Here is a 25,814-nt window from a genome sequence, read left to right as displayed (position 1 = left end):
GACAGCACGTCTCTCTCACAGACACACTGACAGCACGTCCCTCACACACGCACTGACAGCACGTCTCTCACACACACAGTGATAGCACATCTCTCACATACACACTGACAGTACGTCTCACACACACTGACAGTATGTCACACACTGACAGCACATCACACACACACTGACTGTACGTTTCACACACACACACTGACAGTACATCTCACACACACACACACACTGACAGTACGTCACACACACACACACACTGACAGTACGTCACACACACACACACACTGACAGTACGTCACACACACACACTGACAGTACGTCTCACACACACACACACACACTGACAGTACATCTCTCACACACACACACACACACACACACACACACAGTACATCTCACACATACACACCACACTGACAGTACGTCTCTCACACACACACACTGACAGCACGTCACACACACACAGACAGCACGTCTCACACACACAGACAGCACGTCTCACACACACAGACAGCACGTCTCACACACACACCACACTGACAGTACGTCTCACACACACACACACCACACTGACAGTGCATCACACACACACACTGACAGTACGTCACACACACACACACACTGACAGTACGTCTCACACACACACACACATTGACAGCACGTCACACACACACACACATTGACAGCACGTCACACACACACAGACAGCACGTCTCACACACTGACAGTACGTCTCACACACACACCACACTGACAGTACGTCTCACACACACACCACACTGACAGTACGTCTCACACACACACACACACACACCACACTGACAGTGCATCACACACACACACACACACTGACAGTACGTCACACACACACACACACACACTGACAGTACGTCACACACACACACTGACAGTACATCTCTCTCACACACACACACACACACACACACACACACACACACACACACACACACACACACACACACGTACACACACAGACAGAACATCTCACACATACACACCACACTGACAGTACGTCTCTCACACACACACACTGACAGCACGTCACACACACACACAGACAGCACGTCTCACACACACAGACAGTACATCTCACACACTGACAGTACGTCTCACACACACACCACACTGACAGTACGTCTCACACACACACACACCACACTGACAGTGCATCACACACACACACACACACTGACAGTACGTCACACACACTGACAGTACGTCACACACACACACACACTGACAGTACGTCTCACACACACAGACAGCACGTCTCACACACTGACAGTACGTCTCACACACACACCACACTGACAGTACGTCTCACACACACACACCACACTGACAGTGCATCACACACACACACACACTGACAGTACGTCACACACACACAATGACAGTACGTCACACACACACAATGACAGTACGTCACACACACACACACTGACAGTACGTCTCACACACACACACATTGACAGCACGTCTCACACACACTGACAGCACGACCCTCACACACACACTGACAGCACGTGTCTCAAACACTGACAGCACGTCTCACACACACACACTGACAGCACAGCTCACACACACTGACAGCACGTCTCACACACACTGACAGCACAGCTCACACACATAGACTGACAGCACATCTCTCACACACACAGTGACAGCACGTCTCTCACATACACACACTGACAGCACGTCTCGCACATACACACACTGACAGCACCGCTCACACACACACTGACAGCACGTCTCACACACACACTGACAGCACGTCTCACACACACACTGACAGCACGTCTCACACACACACTGACAGCAAGTCTCTCTCACACACGTACTGACAGCACGTCTCTCTCACACACGTACTGACAGCACGTCTCTCAAACACACACTGACAGCACGTCTCGCACACACACACACACACACACTGACAGCACGTCTCTCACACACGCTGACAGCACGTCTCTCTCACACACACTCACAGCACGCTGCTCACACACACCCACAGCACGTCTCACACACACACTGACAGCACGTTTCACACACACACTGACAGCACGTTTCACACACACACTGACAGCACGTTTCACACACACACTGACAGCACGTTTCACACACACACTGACAGCACATCTCGCGCGCACACACACACTGACAGCACAGCTGTCACACACACACTGACAGCACGTCTCTCACACACACACTGACTGCACGCCTCACCCACGCACTGACGGCACGTCTCACACACGCACTGACGGCAAGTCGCATACACACACTGACCGCACGTCTCACACACACACACTGACCGCACGTCTCACACACACACACTGACCGCACGTCTCTCTCACACACACACTGACAGCACGTCTCTTACACACACAGTGACAGCACGACTCTCACACACAAACTGACAGCCCGTCCCTCACACACGCAATGACGGCAAGTCGCATACACACACTGACCGCACGTCACTCACACTTATAGCACGTCTCTCACATACACACTGACAGCACGTCTCTCACACACTGACAGTATGTCACCCACTGACAGCACATCACACACACACACTGACTGAACGTTACACACACACACACTGACAGTACATCTCACACACACTGACAGTATGTCACACACTGACAGCCCATCATACACACACACACACACACTGACTAAACGTTTCACACACACACACTGACAGTACGTCTCACACACACTGACAGCCCATCATACACATACACACACACACACACACACACACACACACACACACACTGACTGTACGTTTCACCCACGCACTGACGGCAAGTCGCATACACACACTGACCGCACGTCTCACACACACACACTGACCGCACATCTCACACACAAAATGACAGCACGTCTCTCACACGCACTGGCAGCACATCTCTCTCACACACACAGTGACAGCACGTCTCTTACACACACAGTGACAGCACGACTCTCACACACACACTGACAGCCCGTCCCTCACACACGCACTGACGGCAAGTCGCATACACACACTGACCGCACGTCACTCACACTTATAGCACGTCTCTCACACACACACTGACAGCACGTCTCTCACACACTGACAGTATGTCACACACTGACAGCACATCACACACACACACACAGACAGTACGTCACACACACACACAGACAGTACGTCACACACACACACAGACAGTACGTCACACACACACACAGACAGTACGTCACACACACACACAGACAGTACGTCACACACACACCACACTGACAGTACGTCTCACATACACACACACACACCGACAGTACATTACACACATACCACACTGACAGTACGTCTCTCTCTCACACACACACACACACACACACAGACAGCACGTCTCACACACACACACACACTGACAGCACATCTCACACACACACACACCACACTGACAGTACGTCTCTCTCACACACACACACACACTGACAGCACGTCTCTCAAACACACAGTGACAGCACGTCTCTCACACGCCCACTGACCGCACGTCTCTCACACACACTGACAGCATGACTCTCACACACACACTGACAGCATGTCTCTCAAACACTGACAGCACGTCTCACATACACTGACAGCACGTCTCACACACAGTGACAGCACGTCTCACACACAGTGACAGCACGTCTCTCACACACACAGTGACAGCACGTCTCTCACACACACAGTGACAGCACGTCTCTCACACACACAGTGACAGCACGTCTCTCACACACACAGTGACAGCACGTCTCTCACACACACACACTGACAGCACGTCTCGCACACACTGACAGCACATCTCACGCACACACTGACAGCACGTCTCTCTCACACACACTGACAGCACGTCTCTCTCACACACACTGACAGCACGTCTCTCTCACACACACTGACAGCACGTCTCTCTCACACACACTGACAGCACGTCTCTCTCACACACATACTGACAGCACGTCTCACACACACACACTGACAGCACGTCTCTCACGCACACTGACAGCACGTCTGTCACGCACACTGACTGCACGCCTCACCCATGCACTGACGGCAAGTCACATACACGCACTGACGGCACGTCTCACACACACACAATGACCGCACGTCTCACACACACACTGACAGCACGTCTTTCTCACACACACACTGACAGCACGTCTCTCTCACAGACACACTGACAGCACGTCCCTCACACAGACACACTGACAGCACGTCCCTCACACACGCACTGACAGCACGTCCCTCACACACGCACTGACAGCACGTCCCTCACACACGCACTGACAGCACGTCTCTCACACACGCACTGACAGCACGTCTCTCACACACGCACTGACAGCACGTCTCTCACACACGCACTGACAGCACGTCTCTCACACACACAGTGATAGCACATCTCTCACATACTGTCAGTGTGTGTGAGACGTACTGTCAGTGTGAGTGTGTGTGTGAGACGTACTGTCAGTGGTGTGTGTGTGTAATGTACTGTCAGTGTGTGTGTGTGACTTACTGTCTGTGTGTGTGACGTACTGTCAGTGTATGTGTGTGTGTGACGTACTGTCAGTGTGTGTGTGTGAGTGTGAGATGTACTGTCAGTGTGTGTGAGACGTACTGTCAGTGTGAGTGTGTGTGTGAGACGTACTGTCAGTGGTGTGTGTGTGTAATGTACTGTCAGTGTGTGTGTGTGACTTACTGTCTGTGTGTGTGACGTACTGTCAGTGTATGTGTGTGTGTGACATACTGTCAGTGTGTGTGAGACGTACTGTCAGTGTGTATGTCACACACTGACAGCACATCACACACACACACACACACACACTGACTGTACGTTTCACACACACACTGACAGTACATCTCACACTCACACACACACACAGACAGTACGTCACACACACACATACACTGACAGTACGTCACACACACAGACAGTAAGTCACACACACACACTGACAGTACATTACACACACACACCACTGACAGTACGTCTCACACACACACTCACACTGACAGCACGTCTCACACACACACACACACACTGACAGCACGTCACACACACACACACACTGACAGCACGTCACACACACACACACTGACAGTATGTCACACACACACACACACTGACAGTACGTCACACACACACACACACACTGACAGTACGTCACACACACACTGACAGTACGTCACACACACACACACACACTGACAGTACGTCACACACACACACACTGACAGTACGTCACACACACACACACACTGACAGTACGTCACACACACACACACTGACAGTACGTCACACACACACACACACACACACAGACAGTACATCTCACACATACACACCACACTGACAGTACGTCTCTCACACACAGACAGCACGTCTCACACACACAGACAGCACGTCTCACACACTGACAGTACGTCTCACACACACACCACACTGACAGTACGTCTCACACACACACACACTGACAGTGCATCACACACACACACTAACAGTACGTCACACACACACACTGACAGTACGTCACACACACACACACATTGACAGCACGTCTCACACACACTGACAGCACGACCCTCACACACACACTGACAGCACGTGTCTCAAACACTGACAGCACGTGTCTCACACACACTGACAGCACGTCTCACACACACTGACAGCACGTCTCACACACACTGACAGCACAGCTCACACACATACACTGACAGCACAGCTCACACACACACTGACAGCACGTCTCTCACACACAGTGACAGCACGTCTCTCACATACACACACTGACAGCACGTCTCGCACACACACACTGACAGCACGTCTCACACACACACACTGACAGCACCGCTCACACACACACTGACAGCACGTCTCACACACACACTGACAGCACGTCTCACACACACACTGACAGCAAGTCTCTCTCACACACGTACTGACAGCACGTCTCTCTCAAACACGTACTGACAGCACGTCTCTCTCACACACGTACTGACAGCACGTCTCTCAAACACACACACACACACACTGACAGCACGTCTCTCACACACACGCTGACAGCACGTCTCTCTCACACACGCTCACAGCACGTCTCTCACACACACTCACAGCACGCTGCTCACACACACTCACAGCACGTCTCACACACACACTGACAGCACGTTTCACACACACACTGACAGCACGTTTCACACACACACTGACAGCACATCTCGCGCGCACACACACACTGACAGCACAGCTGTCACACACACACTGACAGCACGTCTCTCACACACACACACTGACAGCACGTCTCTCACACACACACTGACTGCACGCCTCACCCACGCACTGACGGCACGTCTCACACACGCACTGACGGCAAGTCGCATACACACACTGACCGCACGTCTCACACACACACACACACACTGACCGCACGTCTCACACACACACACTGACCACACGTCTCACACACACACACTGACCGCACGTCTCTCTCACACACACACTGACAGCACGTCTCTTACACACACAGTGACAGCACGACTCTCACACACAAACTGACAGCCCGTCCCTCACACATGCAATGACAGCAAGTCGCATACACACACTGACCGCACGTCACTCACACTTATAGCACGTCTCTCACATACACACTGACAGCACGTCTCTCACACACTGACAGTATGTCACCCACTGACAGCACATCACACACACACACTGACTGAACGTTTCACACACACACACTGACAGTACAAGTCACACACTGACAGCCCATCATACACACACACACACACTGACTGAACGTTTCACACACACACACTGACATTACGTCTCACACACACTGACAGCCCATCATACACACACACACACACACACACACACACACACACACACACACACACACACACACAGACTGTACGTTTCACACACACACACACACTGACAGTACACCTCACACACACACCACGCTGACAGTACGTCACACACACACACACTGACAGTACGTCACACACACACACACACACCGACAGTACATTACACACACACCACACTGACAGTACGTCTCACGCACACACACACAGACAGCATGTCTCACACACACACACCACACTGACAGTACGTCTCTCTCTCACATGCACACACACTGACAGCACGTCTCTCTCACACACAGTGACAGCACGTCTCTCACACACACAGTGACCGCACGTCTCTCACACACCCACTGACCGCACGTCTCTCACACACCCACTGACCGCACGTCTCTCACACACCCACTGACCGCACGTCTCTCACACACCCACTGACCGCACGTCTCTCACACACCCACTGACCGCACGTCTCTCACACACCCACTGACCGCACGTCTCTCACACACCCACTGACCGCACGTCTCTCACACACCCACTGACCGCACGTCTCTCACACACCCACTGACCGCACGTCTCTCACACACCCACTGACCGCACGTCTCTCACACACCCACTGACCGCACGTCTCTCACACACCCACTGACCGCACGTCTCTCACACACACTGACAGCATGACTCTCACACACACACTGACAGCATGTCTCTCAAACACTGACAGCACATCTCACATACACTGATAGCACATCTCACACAAACACTGACAGCACGTCTCACACACACTGACAGCACGTCTCACACACGCATACACTGACAGCACAGCTCACACACACAGTGACAGCACGTCTCTCACACACACACTGACAGCACGTCTCGCACACACACAGAGACAGCACGTCTCTCACACACACAGTGACAGCACGTCTCTCTCACACACACACACTGACAGCACAGCTCACACACACACTGACAGCACGTCTCACACACACACTGACAGCACGTCTCACACGCACACTGACGGCAAGTCTTTCTCACACACACTGACAGCACGTCTCTCTCACACACACTGACAGCACGTCTCACACACACACATACTGACAGCACGTCTCTCACGCACACTGACTGCACGCCTCACCCACGCACTGACGGCACGTCTCACACACGCACTGACGGCAAGTCACATACACACACACACTGACCGCACGTCTCACACACACACACACACTGACCGCACGTCTCACACACACACTGACAGCACGTCTCTCTCACACACACACTGACAGCACGTCTCTCTCACAGACACACTGACAGCACGTCTCTCACACACACAGTGACAGCACGACTCTCACACACACAGTGACAGCACGTCCCTCACACACGCACTGACGGCAAGTCGCATACACACACTGACCGCACATCACTCACACGTATAGCACGTCTCTCACACACACACTGACAGCACGTCTCTCACACACTGACAGTATGTCACACACTGACAGCACATCACACACACACACACACACACACACACACACACACTGACTGTACGTTTCACACACACACACTGACAGTACATCTCACACACACACCACACTGACAGTACGTCACAGACACACACTGACAGTACGTCACTCACACACACACCGACAGTACGTCACTCACACACACACCGACAGTACGTTACACACACACACACCGACAGTACATTACACACACACCACACTGACAGTACGTCACACATACACACACACTGACAGTACGTCACACACACACACACACACACACTGACAGTACGTCACACACACACACACACACACACACACACAGACAGTAAGTCTCACACACACACTGACAGTAAGTCTCACACACACACTGACAGTAAGTCTCACACATACACTGACAGTACGTCACACACACACACTGACAGTACGTCTCTCACACACACCGACAGTACATTACACACACACCACACTGACAGTACGTCACACACACTGACAATACGTCACACACACACACACTGACAGTACGTCACACACACACACACTGACAGTACGTCACACACACACACACACACTGACAGTACGTCACACACACACACACACTGACAGTACGTCTCACACACACACACACTGACAGTACGTCTCACACACACACACACCACACTGACAGTACGTCTCACACACACACACACACACCACAATGACAGTACGTCTCACACACACACACACACACACCACAATGACAGTACGTCTCACACACACACACACCACACTGACAGTACGTCTCTCACACACATACACACCACACAGGCAGCACGTCTCACACACACACACTGACCGCATGTCTCACACACACAGACAGCACGTCACACACACACACAGACAGCACGTCACACACACACAACGTCACACACACACTCACACAACGTCACACACACACACTCACACAACGTCACACACACACACTCACACAACGTCACACACACACACTCACACAACGTCACACACACACACACTCACACAACGTCACACACACACACACTATCAGCACGTCTCACACACACACTGACAGTACGTCACACACACACATACACTGACAGTACGTCACACACACACACACTGACAGTACGTCACACACACACACAGACAGTATGTCACACACACACACACAGACAGTATATCACACACACACACTTGACAGTACGTCACACACACACAGACAGTACGTCACACACACACACAGACAGTACGTCTCACACACACACACAGACAGTACGTCTCTCTCTCACACACACACACACAGACCGCACGTCTCACACACACACACTGACAGCACTTCTCTCTCACACACACACTGACAGCACGTCTCTCTCACACACACACTGACAGCACGTCTCTCTCATACACACACACTGACAGTACGTCTCACACACATACACTGACAGTACGTCTCACACACACTGACAGCAAGTCACACACTGAGAGCACATCACACACACACACACACACACACAGACAGCACGTTTCACACACACACAGACAGTACATCTCTCACACACACACCACACTGACAGTACGTCTCACACACACACACACACACCACACTGACAGTAAGTCACACACACACACACTGACAGTACGTCTCACACACACACACACCACACTGACAGTAAGTCACACACATACACTGACAGTATGTCACACACACACACACACTGACAGTACGTCTCACACACACACTGACAGTACGTCTCACACACACACACACACACACACTGACAGTACGTCACACACACACACCGACAGTACGTCACACACACACACCGACAGTACGTCACACACACACACCGACAGTACGTCAGACACACACACACACCGACAGTACGTCAGACACACACACCACACTGACAGTACATTACACACACACACCACACTGACAGTACATTACACACACACACCACACTGACAGTACATTACACACACACACACACTGACAGTACGTCACACACACACACTCACACTGACAGCACGTCTCACACACACACACACTGACAGCACGTCTCACACACACACACACTGACAGCACGTCTCACACACACACACACTGACAGCACGTCTCACACACACACACACTGACAGCACGTCTCTCACACACACACTGACAGCACGTCTCTCACACACACACTGACAGCACGTCTCTCACACACACACACACACACACTGACAGTACATCTCTCTCTCTCTCACACACACACACACACACACACTGACAGTACATCTCACACATACACACCACACTGACAGTACGTCTCACACACACACACACTGACAGCACGTCTCACACACACAGACAGCACGTCTCACACACTGACAGTATGTCACACACACACACAGACAGTACGTCTCACACACACACACACACCACACTGACAGTACGTCTCACACACACACACACACCACACTGACAGTACATCTCACACACACACACACACACACACTGACAGTACGTCACACACACACACACGGACAGTACGTCTCACACACACTGACAGCATGTCACACACTGACAGCACATCACACACACACACACACTGACTGTACGTTTCACACACACACTGACAGTACATCTCACACACACACACCACACTGACAGTACGTCACACACACACACACAGACAGTACGTCACACACACACACACAGACAGTACGTCACACACACACACACAGACAGTACGTCACACACACACACAGACAGTACATCTCACACACACACACACACCCCGACAGTACGTCACACACACACCGACAGTACGTCACACACACACCGACAGTACGTCACACACACACCGACAGTACGTCACACACACACCGACAGTACGTCACACACACACCGACAGTACGTCACACACACACACACCGACAGTACGTCACACACACACACACCGACAGTACGTCACACACACATACCGACAGTACATTACACACACACCACACTGACAGTACGTCTCTCTCACACACACACTGACAGCACGTCTCTCACACAGACACTGACAGCACGTCTCACACACGCTGACAGCACGTCCCTTACAGACACTGACAGCATGACCCTCACACACACACTGACAGCATGTTTCTCAAACACTGACAGCACGTCTCACACACATACACTGACAGCACAGCTCACACACACACTGACAGCACGTCTCACACACACTGACAGCACGTCTCACACACACTGACAGCACGTCTCACACACACTGACAGCACAGCTCACACACATACACTGACAGCACAGCTCACACACACACTGACAGCATGTCTCTCTCACACACACACTGACAGCACGTCTCTCTCACACACACACTGACAGCATGTCTCTCTCACACACACTGACAGCACGTCTCTCTCACACACACTGACAGCACGTCTCTCTCATACACACACTGACAGCACGTCTCTCTCATACACACACTGTGACAGCACGTCTCACACACATACTGACAGCACATCTCTCTCACACACACAGTGACAGCACGTCTCTTACACACACAGTGATAGCACATCTCACACACACACACACACACACACACACAGAACGTCTCTCACACACTGACAGCATGTCACACACTGACAGCACATCACACACACACACTGACTGTACGTTTCACACACACACTGACAGTACATCTCACACACACACACCACACTGACAGTACATCTCTCACACACACACACCACACTGACAGTACGTCACACACACACACACTGACAGTACGTCACACACACACACACTGACAGTACGTCACACACATACACTGACAGTACGTCACACACACACATCACACTGACAGTACGTCTCACACACACACACACACACTGACAGTACGTCACACACACACTGACAGTACGTCACACACACACTGACAGTACGTCACACACACACACTGACAATACGTCACACAAACACACACTGACAATACGTCACACACACACACACTGACAATACGTCACACACACACACAGACAATACGTCACACACACACACAGACAATACGTCACACACACACACACTGACAATACGTCACACACACACACACTGACAATACGTCACACACACACACACTGACAATACGTCACACACACACACACTGACAATACGTCACACACACACACACACACACACACCGACAGTACGTCACACACACACACACCGACAGTACGTCACACACACACACACCGACAGTACGTCACACACACACACACACCGACAGTACGTCACACACACACACACTGACAATACGTCACACACACACACACTGACAATACGTCTCACACACACACACACACCGACAGTACGTCTCACACACACACCGACAGTACGTCACACACACACACCGACAGTACGTCACACACACACACACCGACAGTACGTCACACACACACACCGACAGCACGTCACTCACACACACACACACCGACAGTACGTCTCACACACACACACACTGACAATACTTCACACACACACACACTGACAATACGTCACACACACACACACTGACAATACGTCACACACACACACACACCGACAGTACGTCTCACACACACACACACACACACCGACAGTACGTCACACACACACACACCGACAGCACGTCACTCACACACACACACACCGACAGTACGTCTCACACACACACACACTGACAATACGTCACACACACACACACTGACAATACGTCACACACACACACACTGACAATACGTCACACACACACACACTGACAATACGTCACACACACACACACACCGACAGTACGTCTCACACACACACACACACACACCGACAGTACGTCACACACACACACACCGACAGCACGTCACTCACACACACACACACCGACAGTACGTCTCACACACACACACACTGACAATACGTCACACACACACACACTGACAATACGTCACACACACACACACTGACAATACGTCACACACACACACACACCGACAGTACGTCTCACACACACACACACACACACCGACAGTACGTCACACACACACACACCGACAGTACGTCACACACACACACCGACAGCTCGTCACTCACACACACACACACACCGACAGTACGTCTCACACACACACACACCGACAGTACGTCACACACACACACACCGACAGTACGTCACACACACACACACCGACAGTACGTCACACACACACCGACAGTACGTCTCACACACACACACACACACACACACACACACAGACAGCACGTCTCACACACACACACACACTGACAGCACGTCTCACACACACACACTGACAGCACGTCTCACACACACACACACTGACAGCACGTCACACACACACACACACACCGACAGTACGTCTCACACACACACACACTGACAATACGTCACACACACACACACTGACAATACGTCACACACACACACACACACCGACAGTACGTCTCACACACACACACACACACACACACCGACAGTACGTCACACACACACACCGACAGCTCGTCACTCACACACACACACACCGACAGTACGTCTCACACACACACACACCGACAGTACGTCACACACACACACACCGACAGTACGTCACACACACACAAACCGACAGTACGTCACACACACACACCGACAGTACGTCACACACACACCGACAGTACGTCTCACACACACACACACACACACACACACACACACAGACAGCACGTCTCACACACACACACACTGACAGCACGTCACACACACACACTGACAGCACGTCACACACACACACACACACACACCGACAGTACGTCTCACACACACACACACCGACAGTACGTCACACACACACACACCGACAGTACGTCACACACACACACACCGACAGTACGTCACACACACACACAGACAGTACGTCACACACACACACAGACAGTACGTCTCTCACACACACACACACACACACACACACACAGACAGCACGTCTCACACACACACACACTGACAGCACGTCTCACACACACACACACTGACAGCACGTCACACACACACACACTGACAGCACGTCACACACACACACTGACAGCACGTCACACACACACACTGACAGCACGTCACACACACACACACACTGACAGCACGTCACACACACACACACACTGACAGCACGTCACACACACACACACACTGACAGCACGTCACACACACACACACACTGACAGCACGTCACACACACACACACACTGACAGCACGTCTCTCTCTCTCACACACACACACACTGACAGTACATCTCACACATACACACCACACTGACAGTACGTCTCTCTCACACACAGCACGTCTCACACACTGACAGTACGTCACACACACACCTCACTGACAGTACGTCTCACACACACACAGACAGTACGTCTCACACACACACAGACAGTACGTCTCACACACACACAGACAGTACGTCTCACACACACACACCACACTGACAGTACATCACACACACACACACACACACACACTGACAGCATGTCACACACTGACAGCACATCACACACACACACTGACTGTACGTTTCACACACACACTGACAGTACATCTCACACACACACCACACTGACAGTACATCTCACACACACACACCACACTGACAGTACGTCACACACACACACACACACAGACAGTACGTCACACACACACACACACACAGACAGTACGTCACACACACACACACACACAGACAGTACGTCACACACACTGACAATACGTCACACACACACACACTGACAATACGTCACACACACACACACACACACTGACAATACGTCACACACACACACACACACAGACAATACGTCACACACACACACACACACACTGACAATACGTCACACACACACACACACACACACACTGACAATACGTCACACACACACACACACACACACCGACAGTACGTCACACACACACACACACTGACAGCACGTCACACACACACTGACAGCACGTCACACACACACTGACAGTACGTCACACACACACTGACAGTACGTCACACACACACTGACAGTACGTCTCTCACACACACACACACTGACAGTATGTCTCACACACACACACTGACAGTACGTCACACACACACACACACTGACAGCACGTCTCTCTCTCTCTCACACACACACACACACACACACACTGACAGTACATCTCACACATACACACCACACTGACAGTACGTCTCTCTCACACACAGCACGTCTCACACACAGACAATACGTCTCACACACACACCACACTGACAGTACATCACACACACACACACACATTGACAGTACGTCACACACACTGACAGTACATTTCACACACACACACTGACAGCACGTCTCACACACACACCCACTGACAGTACATCTCACACATACACACTGACAGCACGTCTCACACACACACACTGACAGCACGTCTCACACACACACAGCACGTCACACACACACACAAACTGACAGTACGTCACACACACACAAACTGACAGTACGTCACACACACACTGACAGTACGTCACACACACACTGACAGTACGTCTCTCACACACACACACACTGACAGTATGTCTCACACACACACACTGACAGTACGTCTCACACACACACACACTGACAGTACGTCTCACACACACACACTGACAGTACGTCTCACACACACACACTGACAGTACGTCTCACACACCCACACACACACACAGACAGTACGTCACACACACACACACTGACAGCACGTCTCTCACACACACACACACTGACAGCACGTCACACACACACTGACAGCACGTCACACACACACTGACAGCACGTCACACACACACTGACAGTACGTCACACACACACTGACAGTACGTCACACACACACTGACAGTACGTCACACACACACTGACAGTACGTCTCTCACACACACACACACTGACAGTACGTCTCTCACACACACACACACTGACAGTACGTCTCACACACACACACACACTGACAGTACGTCTCACACACACACACTGACAGTACGTCTCACACACACACACTGACAGTACGTCTCACACACCCACACACACACACAGACAGTACGTCACACACACACACACTGACAGCACGTCTCTCACACACACACACACTGACAGCACGTCACACACACACTGACAGCACGTCACACACACACTGACAGCACGTCACACACACACTGACAGTACGTCTCTCACACACTGACAGTACGTCTCTCACACACTGACAGTACGTCTCTCACACACACACACACTGACAGTATGTCTCACACACACACACTGACAGTACGTCTCACACACACACACTGACAGTACGTCTCACACACACACACTGACAGTACGTCTCACACACCCACACACACACACAGACAGTACGTCACACACACACACACTGACAGCACGTCTCTCACACACACACACACTGACAGCACGTCACACACACACTGACAGTACGTCTCTCACACACACACACACTGACAGTATGTCTCACACACACACACTGACAGTACGTCACACACACACACACACTGACAGCACGTCTCTCTCTCTCTCTCACACACACACACACACACACACTGACAGTACATCTCACACATACACACCACACTGACAGTACGTCTCTCTCACACACAGCACGTCTCACACACAGACAATACGTCTCACACACACACCACACTGACAGTACATCACACACACACACACACATTGACAGTACGTCACACACACTGACAGTACATTTCACACACACACACTGACAGCACGTCTCACACACACACCCACTGACAGTACATCTCACACATACACACTGACAGCACGTCTCACACACACACAGCACGTCACACACACACACAAACTGACAGTACGTCACACACACACAAACTGACAGTACGTCACACACACACTGACAGTACGTCACACACACACTGACAGTACGTCTCTCACACACACACACACTGACAGTATGTCTCACACACACACACTGACAGTACGTCTCACACACACACACACTGACAGTACGTCTCACACACACACACTGACAGTACGTCTCACACACACACACTGACAGTACGTCTCACACACCCACACACACACACAGACAGTACGTCACACACACACACACTGACAGCACGTCTCTCACACACACACACACTGACAGCACGTCACACACACACACTGACAGTACGTCACACACACACTGACAGTACGTCACACACACACTGACAGTACGTCACACACACACTGACAGTACGTCACACACACACTGACAGTACGTCTCTCACACACTGACAGTACGTCTCTCACACACACACACACTGACAGTACGTCTCACACACACACACACACTGACAGTACGTCTCACACACACACACTGACAGTACGTCTCACACACACACACTGACAGTACGTCTCACACACCCACACACACACACAGACAGTACGTCACACACACACACACTGACAGCACGTCTCTCACACACACACACACTGACAGCACGTCACACACACACTGACAGCACGTCACACACACACTGACAGCACGTCACACACACACTGACAGTACGTCTCTCACACACTGACAGTACGTCTCTCACACACTGACAGTACGTCTCTCACACACACACACACTGACAGTACGTCTCACACACACACACTGACAGTACGTCTCACACACACACACTGACAGTACGTCTCACACACACACACTGACAGTACGTCTCACACACACACACTGACAGTACGTCTCACACACCCACACACACACACAGACAGTACGTCACACACACACACACTGACAGCACGTCTCTCACACACACACACACTGACAGCACGTCACACACACACTGACAGCACGTCACACACACACTGACAGCACGTCACACACACACTGACAGTACGTCTCTCACACACACTGACAGTACGTCTCTCACACACACTGACAGTACGTCTCTCACACACACTGACAGTACGTCTCTCACACACACACACACACTGACAGTACGTCTCTCACACACACACACACACTGACAGTACGTCACACACACACTGACAGTACGTCACACACACACACTGACATTACGTCTCTCACACACACACACACACACACTGACAGTACGTCTCTCACACACACTGACAGTACGTCTCTCACACACACTGACAGTACGTCTCTCACACACACACACTGACAGTACGTCTCACACACACACTGACAGTACGTCACACACACACACACACACTGACAGTACGTCTCTCACACACACACACACACTGACAATACGTCACACACATGCACAACTCCTCACATACATCGACAGCTCCTCATCCAGACACTGACACCACCTCAAACAAACACAACAGCACCTTACTTGCCCACAATCATAACACACCAACAGCACCTTTCACACATAAGCTTCTTGCGCACACACACACACATACCCTCCCCCACACCTCTGGTGTACATACGCACTGACACCTCTCATACATACAGTGACAGTCCCTTATACACACACACACCCCAATAGCATCTTACACACCAATGGATGGCACCATATCTACTCACACACATCCCCAGAACCTCTGCCCTGCCCTTCCCACATTCCACCTCACTACATCCAGGAGCAGTTTGCACCCAGTGTCTCTATTAAATTCACTTACTTGGGTTTTTCTGGCCTCTGGGAGGGAGCAGCCCACGGAACTCCACATTCAGATGGATCTCAATGCCCAAGATCAAGGCAATCTTCAGCAGAACAAGCTGCAGCTGTCGGATACCTGTCAGTGCAGAACCAGCTGTGAATAGACAGCACTCAACATGTTCAGACAGAATTCCCTGCTCCTACCCACACTCTCAGACTCAGTCAATAAGCCGATTGCTCCCTGCACACTGCTTGCTAATTTACTGCTACTCCTCTTTTAGGGGAGATCTGATAGAAGTGTATAAGATGATTAGGGGTTTAGATAGGGTAGATACTAAGAACCTTTTACCGCTAATGGAGTCAGGTGTTACTAGGGGACATAGCTTTAAATTAAGGGGTGGTAGGTATAGGACCGATGTTAGGGGTAGATTCTTCACACAGCGGGTTGTGAGTTCATGGAATGCCCTGCCCGTATCAGTGGTGAACTCTCCTTCTTTATGGTCATTTAAGCGGGCATTGGATAGGCATTTGGAAGTTATTGGGCTAGTATAGGTTAGGTAGGATTCGGTCGGCGCAACATCGAGGGCCGAAGGGCCTGTACTGCGCTGTATCCTTCTATGTTCTATGTTCTATGTTCACCAGACATTCAACAACAGGAGGCATCACAGTGAGCTACAGGGCTGTCCTCTCAGGTCAGAAAGCTCGAGCACCAGGCAGTATGTTGAACACCCTCATAAGGAAGTCAACCTCTGGGACATATACACAAAAACCCACCTAAACAGGTTATCCGGAAAATATATTTGAATGCAATGATATGGAGTAACAGAGGTGTGGATATAGTGAAACTGTTCCTATACTTCAAAATTCCAAGGGGACATTGCAATATGTTACTTCCCAGCTCAGTTCTGAGATTTCAGCAGAACGAGGAGGATCAGGGGAGACAGGATAGCCAGGGAAGGGTTAAACGGAAGTAGGAGTGTGTGTGTACGTGTGCGCCTGAGTGTGTGTGTGTGTGTGTGTGTGTGTGTGTACGTGTGCGCCTGAGTGTGTGTGTGTGTGTGTGTGTGTACGTGTGCGCCTGAGTGTGTGTGTGTGTGTGTGTGTGTGTGTGTACGTGTGCGCCTGAGTGTGTGTGTGTGTGTGTGTGTGTACGTGTGCGCCTGAGTGTGTGTGTGTGTGTGTGTGTGTGTACGTGTGCGCCTGAGTGTGTGTGTGTGTGTGTGTGTGTGTGTGTACGTGTGCGCCTGAGTGTGTGTGTGTGAGTGTGTGTGTGTGTGTACGTGTGCGCCTGTGTGTGTGTGTGTGTGTGTGTACGTGTGTGTACGTGTGCGCCTGAGTGTGTGTGTGAGTGTGTGTGTGTGTGTACGTGTGCGCCTGTGTGTGTGTGTGTGTGTGTGTGTGTGTACGTGTGCGCCTGTGTGTGTGTGTGTGAGTGTGTGTGTGTGTGTACGTGTGCGCCTGAGTGTGTGTGTGTGTGTGTGTGTACGTGTGCGCCTGAGTGTGTGTGAGTGTGTGTGTGTGTGTGTGTGTGTGTACGTGTGCGCCTGAGTGTGTGTGTGTGTGTGAGTGTGTGTGTGTGTGTACGTGTGCGCCTGAGTGTGTGTGTGTGAGTGTGTGTGTGTGTGTACGTGTGCGCCTGTGTGTGTGTGTGTGAGTGTGTGTGTGTGTGTACGTGTGCGCCTGAGTGTGTGTGTGTGTGTGTGTGTGTGTACGTGTGCGCCTGTGTGTGTGTGTGTGAGTGTGTGTGTGTGTGTACGTGTGCGCCTGAGTGTGTGTGTGTGTGTGTGTGTGTGTACGTGTGCGCCTGTGTGTGTGTGTGTGAGTGTGTGTGTGTGTGTACGTGTGCGCCTGAGTGTGTGTGTGTGTGTGTGTGTGTACACGTGTGCGCCTGTGTGTGTGTGTGTGAGTGTGTGTGTGTGTGTACGTGTGCGCCTGTGTGTGTGTGTGTGTGTGTGTGTGTGTGTGTGTGTGTGTGTGTGTGTGGGGGGGGGGAGCCATTAGCCAATGCAGGACAAGAGGAGGTCCAATAGGAAGGTGAGGGATACAGGAGTGATGGGGATTGGGGGGGGGGGAAGAAATGGGGAATACGGAGATATTCAAGGAGAGATGGGATAGAAAGGGAGAGAAGGGGAAAACAGGGATACAGAGGCAGAGATGGGGAAGACCACAAGATATAGGACCAAGAACTAGGCCATTCAGCCCATTGAGTCTGCTCAGCCATTCATCAGTGATATGTTTCTCAGTCCTATTCCCCGCCTTCTTCCAGTGAGACTTGATCCCCTTAGCAAATAAAACCCGACCTGTCTGTGTCTTAGAGACACTCAATGACATGGCCTCCATGGCCCTTTGTGGCAACATGTTCCACTGATTTACCATCTTCTGGCTAAAGAAATTCCTCCTCATCTCAGTTCTAAAAGGTTGTTCCCTGGGATCCCAGTTCTTCCTATTCATGGAAATATTTTCCCCACATCCAGTCTATCCAGGCTTCTCAGTATTCTTTAAATTTCATTCAGTAAACTCCACCAAGTACAGACCAGAGACTTCAACTGCTCCTCATATAACAAGCCCCTTATTCATGGGATTATTCTTGTGAATCTCCTGTGGATTCCAGCACATCCATCCTTTAGATAAAGGGTCCAAAACTGTCCACAATATTCCCAGTGCAAGCCTGACCAGAGCCTGATGTAACTTCAGCAGTACATCTCTGATCTTGTATTACAGCCTTCTTCCAATTAATGTTCACATTGCATTTTCTCTCGTAACTGCCAAATAATTCTGCATGTTGACTTTAAGAGAATCTTGAACGAAGACTTCCAAGAACCAATGTGCTTCAGATTTCCAAAGCCGTTCCCTATTTAGGAAACAGTCCGTGCCTCTATTCTTCCTGAAAGTGCATAACCTCACATTTTCTCACACTGTATTCTATCTCTCAGTTCTTTGACCACTCTGCTCGTCTATCCAGTTCCTTCTATCCACTTCCTCAACACTACCTAAACCTCCACCTAACTTTGTGTCATCAGCAAACACTAACAACGCCCTCAGTTTCTTTTTTCTGATGTAAATGTTTGTCATTCCAACACTGACCCCTGTGGAACTCAACTCGTCACCACCTGCCATCCTGACAAGGAACTCTTTATCCCTACTCTCTGCCTTCGGCCAGTCAGCCAATCCTCCATCATGCCAGTTTCTTGTCCCTAACACTATGGGTCTTATCTTATTTAGCTGCCTCCTGTACATACCTCGTTAAACACCTTCAGGAAATCCAGATCGATCACATCCACTGGCCCCTCTGTCTGACTTGCTCGTTACCTTCTCAACAAATTCTAACAAATCTGTCAGACCTCCCCCTGATGAAGTCATGCTGATTTCAACCCTATCTTACCATGCACTTCCAAGTACTCTGCTACCTCTTCCTTAACAATGGACTCTAAAACCTTTCCAATGACCAAGGTCAGGCGAACTGGCTCATAGTTTCCTGTCTTTGTCTCCTTTCCTTCTTAAACAGAGGGTTACAATTACATTTTCCAGTCACCTGGGACACTCCCTGATTCCAGTGATTCCTAAAAGATCACCCCCGCTATCTCCTTCAGAGATCTAGGGTGTAGTCCATCTGGTCCAGGTGATTTATCCACCTTCAGACCTTTCAGCTCCCCCTTTGGGCACAGTGGTTAGCACTGCTGCCTCACAGCACCAGAGACCCAGGTTCAATGCCCGCCTCACGCAACTGACTGTGTGGAGTTTGCACATTCTCCCCGTGTCTGCATGGGATCCTCCGGGTGCTCCAGATTCCTCCCACAGTCCAAAAATGTGCAGGTTAGGTGAATTGGCCATGCTAAATTGCCCATAGTATTAGGTGAAGGGGTAAATGTAGGAGAATGGGTCTGGGTGGGTTACGCTTTGGCAGGTCGGTGTGGACTTGTTGGGCCAAAGGGCCTGTTTCCACACTGTAATTAATCTAATCTAATCTTATCTTAGTACCTTCTTCATAGTGATGGCCATTACACTCAGCTCTGAAAATGTGTTGCTGAAAAAGCGCAGCAGGTCAGGCAGCATCCAGAGAACAGGAGATTCGATGTTTCGGGCATAAGCCCTTCTTCAGGAATTCCTTATGCCCAAAATGTCGAATCTCCTGCTCCTTGGATGCTGCCTGACCTGCTCTGCTTTTTCAGCAACACATTTTCAGCTCTGATCTCCAGCATCTGCTGTCCTCACTTTCTCCTCGAAGATTACACTCAGCTCAGCTCTCTGACTCTCTCAGAAGTCTAGTACATTACTAGCATCTTCCAGTGAAAACTGATGCAAAGTAACCATTCAGTTCTTCGTTGTTCCCATTGCTATTCCTCCAGCCTTACCTTCCAGTGTTCAATGTCCACTCTTGTCCCTCCCTTCCCTTTTAGCTGCTTAAAAAATCTTTTGCAAACTTCTTTAATATTACTAACTAGCTCTCTGTATTATTTCATCTTCTCTCCCTTACTTTGTTTTAGTTATTCTATGTTGGTTTTTCAAGGATTTCTGATCCTTGGGCTTCTCACTAATCTTCACCACATTGTATGCTTTTTCTTTTGCTCCTCTGCTGTTCCTGGCTTCCCTTGTCAGCCTGATGAAGGAGCGTCACTCCTAGAGCTAGTGTGCTTCCAATTAAACCTGTTGGACTATAATCTGGTGTTGTGTGATTTTTAACTTTGTACACCCCAGTCCAACACCGGCATCTCCAAATCATGTCAGCCATGGCTGCCTCATCACCACCTCCCCTCCCCCCAGCCCCCCACCACCCCCAGGCAATGGCCCAGTGATATTACTGCTAGGCTATTAAAACAGAGACCCTAGAAATAGTCTGGGAACCCAGGTTCGAAACTCACTAAAGCAGATTTGAAATTAATAAAAATCTAGAACTGAGAGAACCATAGAAGTCTACAGTAAGGAATTAGGCCATTCAGCCCAGTGAATCCACGCCAACTCTCTAAAGATCATCCCAACCAGACCCACCCTCTCCTGCACTTCCCATGACTAATCCACCTAACCTGTGCACCTTTGGACTGTAGGAGGAAATCCACACAGACCCAGGGAGCACATGCAAACTTCACACAGACAGACAGTCACCCAAGGATGGAATTGAAGCCAGGTCCCTGGTGCTGTAAGGCAACACTGTTAACTACTCAGCCACTGTGCCACCCAAATCCATTGCCAATTGTCAGGAAAAACCTATCCAGTTCACGAATGTCCTTTAGGGAAGGAAATTGCCATCCTTACCTGGTCTAGACTCCATATGACTCCAGACCAATAACAAAGTTGTTAATTGTGAAACTGCCTTCTTGATAATTAGGGAAGCCCAATGAAATGCTGGCCTAACTCATGTCCAGCAAATGAACAAGAAAAAAGCAAGTTTCTTCTTCCTTTGGATGAGTTTTTGCTGTGTCTCCCGAATTATTCCCAGAAACTCCTACCATTGCTCCACTGTCTTTCCTGCCCAGCTCCCCTTCCTATTAACTCCCTCATGTCTTTGTAGTTACCTTTACTCCATTGTAATACTGTTAGACTGATTTCGGCTTGTCCCTCTCAAAATGTAGAGTGAACTCTATCATATTATGGCTGCTGCCCTTTGTCATTCTTTCTGCTCCCTAATCAAGTCTACCTCATTACACATCACCAAATCCAGAACTGCCTGTTACTACAAACTGCTCGAAAAATTATTGTGTAGACATTCCACAAATTACCGTTCTTGAGATCCACTACCAACCTGATTTTCCTAATCCACCTGCATATTGCAATCCACTCATGATTACTGTGATTGTGCCTTTCTTACAGACCTTTACTATCTCCTGATATTCCTCACCACAACCTGATGAAGGGTGGCACGGTGACTCAGTGGTTAGCACTGCTACCTCATAGCGCCAGAGACCCAGGTTCGATTCCAGCCTCGGGTGACTGCGTGGAGTTTGCACACTCTCCCCGTGTCAGTGTGGGTTTCCTCCGGGTGCTCCAGTTTCCTCCCACAGTCCAAAGATGTGCAGGTTAGGTGAATTGGTTATGCTAAATTGCCCACTGTGTTAGCTGCATTAGTCAGAGGGAAATGGGTCTGGGTGGGTTACTCTTCGGAGGGTTGGTGTGGACTTGTTGGGCCGAAGGGCCTGTTTCCACACTGTAGGAAATCTAATCTAATCAAAATCTGAACAACCTGATTACGGCTATCAACTCCAATCAGGGTCTTTTTTCCTTTGTGGTTCTTCAACTTTACACATATTCTATACCTTCTGGCTCTATACCACTTCTTGCTATCGATTTAATGAATTTCTTAAGAATAAGCCAACCCTATCCATCCCCCTCTAACCATTTGTCTTACCTTTCAAAACAAAGTGGATCCCAGAATAGTTACTTCTCAGCCTTGATCCCCCTATCGCCATGTCTCTGTGATACCCATATCATAACCACCAATTTCAATCTGCACTACAAGCTCATTTGGAGAAAGTGAGGATTGTAGATGCTGGAGATCAGTCAAAAAGTGTGGTGCTGGAAAAGCACAGGCGCAGGAGAATTGACATTTCGGGCATAAGCCCTTCATCAGGAATGTCATCTGGTTATATGATTCACCAGGAGATTGGTCACAGTGTGTTTCAGGTGGAGTCTGTCCCATCAGAACAACTGCCTCCTTCCCTGGTGCTCATGTCAATGCTCCATGAATTCAACCCATTTCTCCCACACTGATCACTGAGCCAGCATCTACTTCTTTAATCTCACTGACCTTTTCCTATTT

General features: G+C 50.2%; 1 protein-coding gene across 1 annotated transcript in view; it reads right to left on the bottom strand.

Moving 5' to 3' along the window:
• LOC132825026 (F-actin-monooxygenase MICAL3-like) overlaps positions 1-25,814 on the bottom strand; it is a 483,930-nt gene that overhangs the window by 334,194 nt on the left and 123,922 nt on the right. Inside the window, exon 5 of the mRNA XM_060840028.1 lies at positions 19,086-19,199. Within this exon, the coding sequence (XP_060696011.1) occupies positions 19,086-19,199 (114 nt within the window). The remainder of the gene's footprint in view (positions 1-19,085; positions 19,200-25,814) is intronic.

Source organism: Hemiscyllium ocellatum, chromosome 19 (assembly GCF_020745735.1).
Source record: "Hemiscyllium ocellatum isolate sHemOce1 chromosome 19, sHemOce1.pat.X.cur, whole genome shotgun sequence".
Taxonomy (NCBI): Eukaryota; Metazoa; Chordata; class Chondrichthyes; order Orectolobiformes; family Hemiscylliidae; genus Hemiscyllium; species Hemiscyllium ocellatum.
The sequence above is the reverse complement of the archived record's forward strand: the minus strand, read 5'-3'. Positions and strand labels throughout refer to the sequence as shown.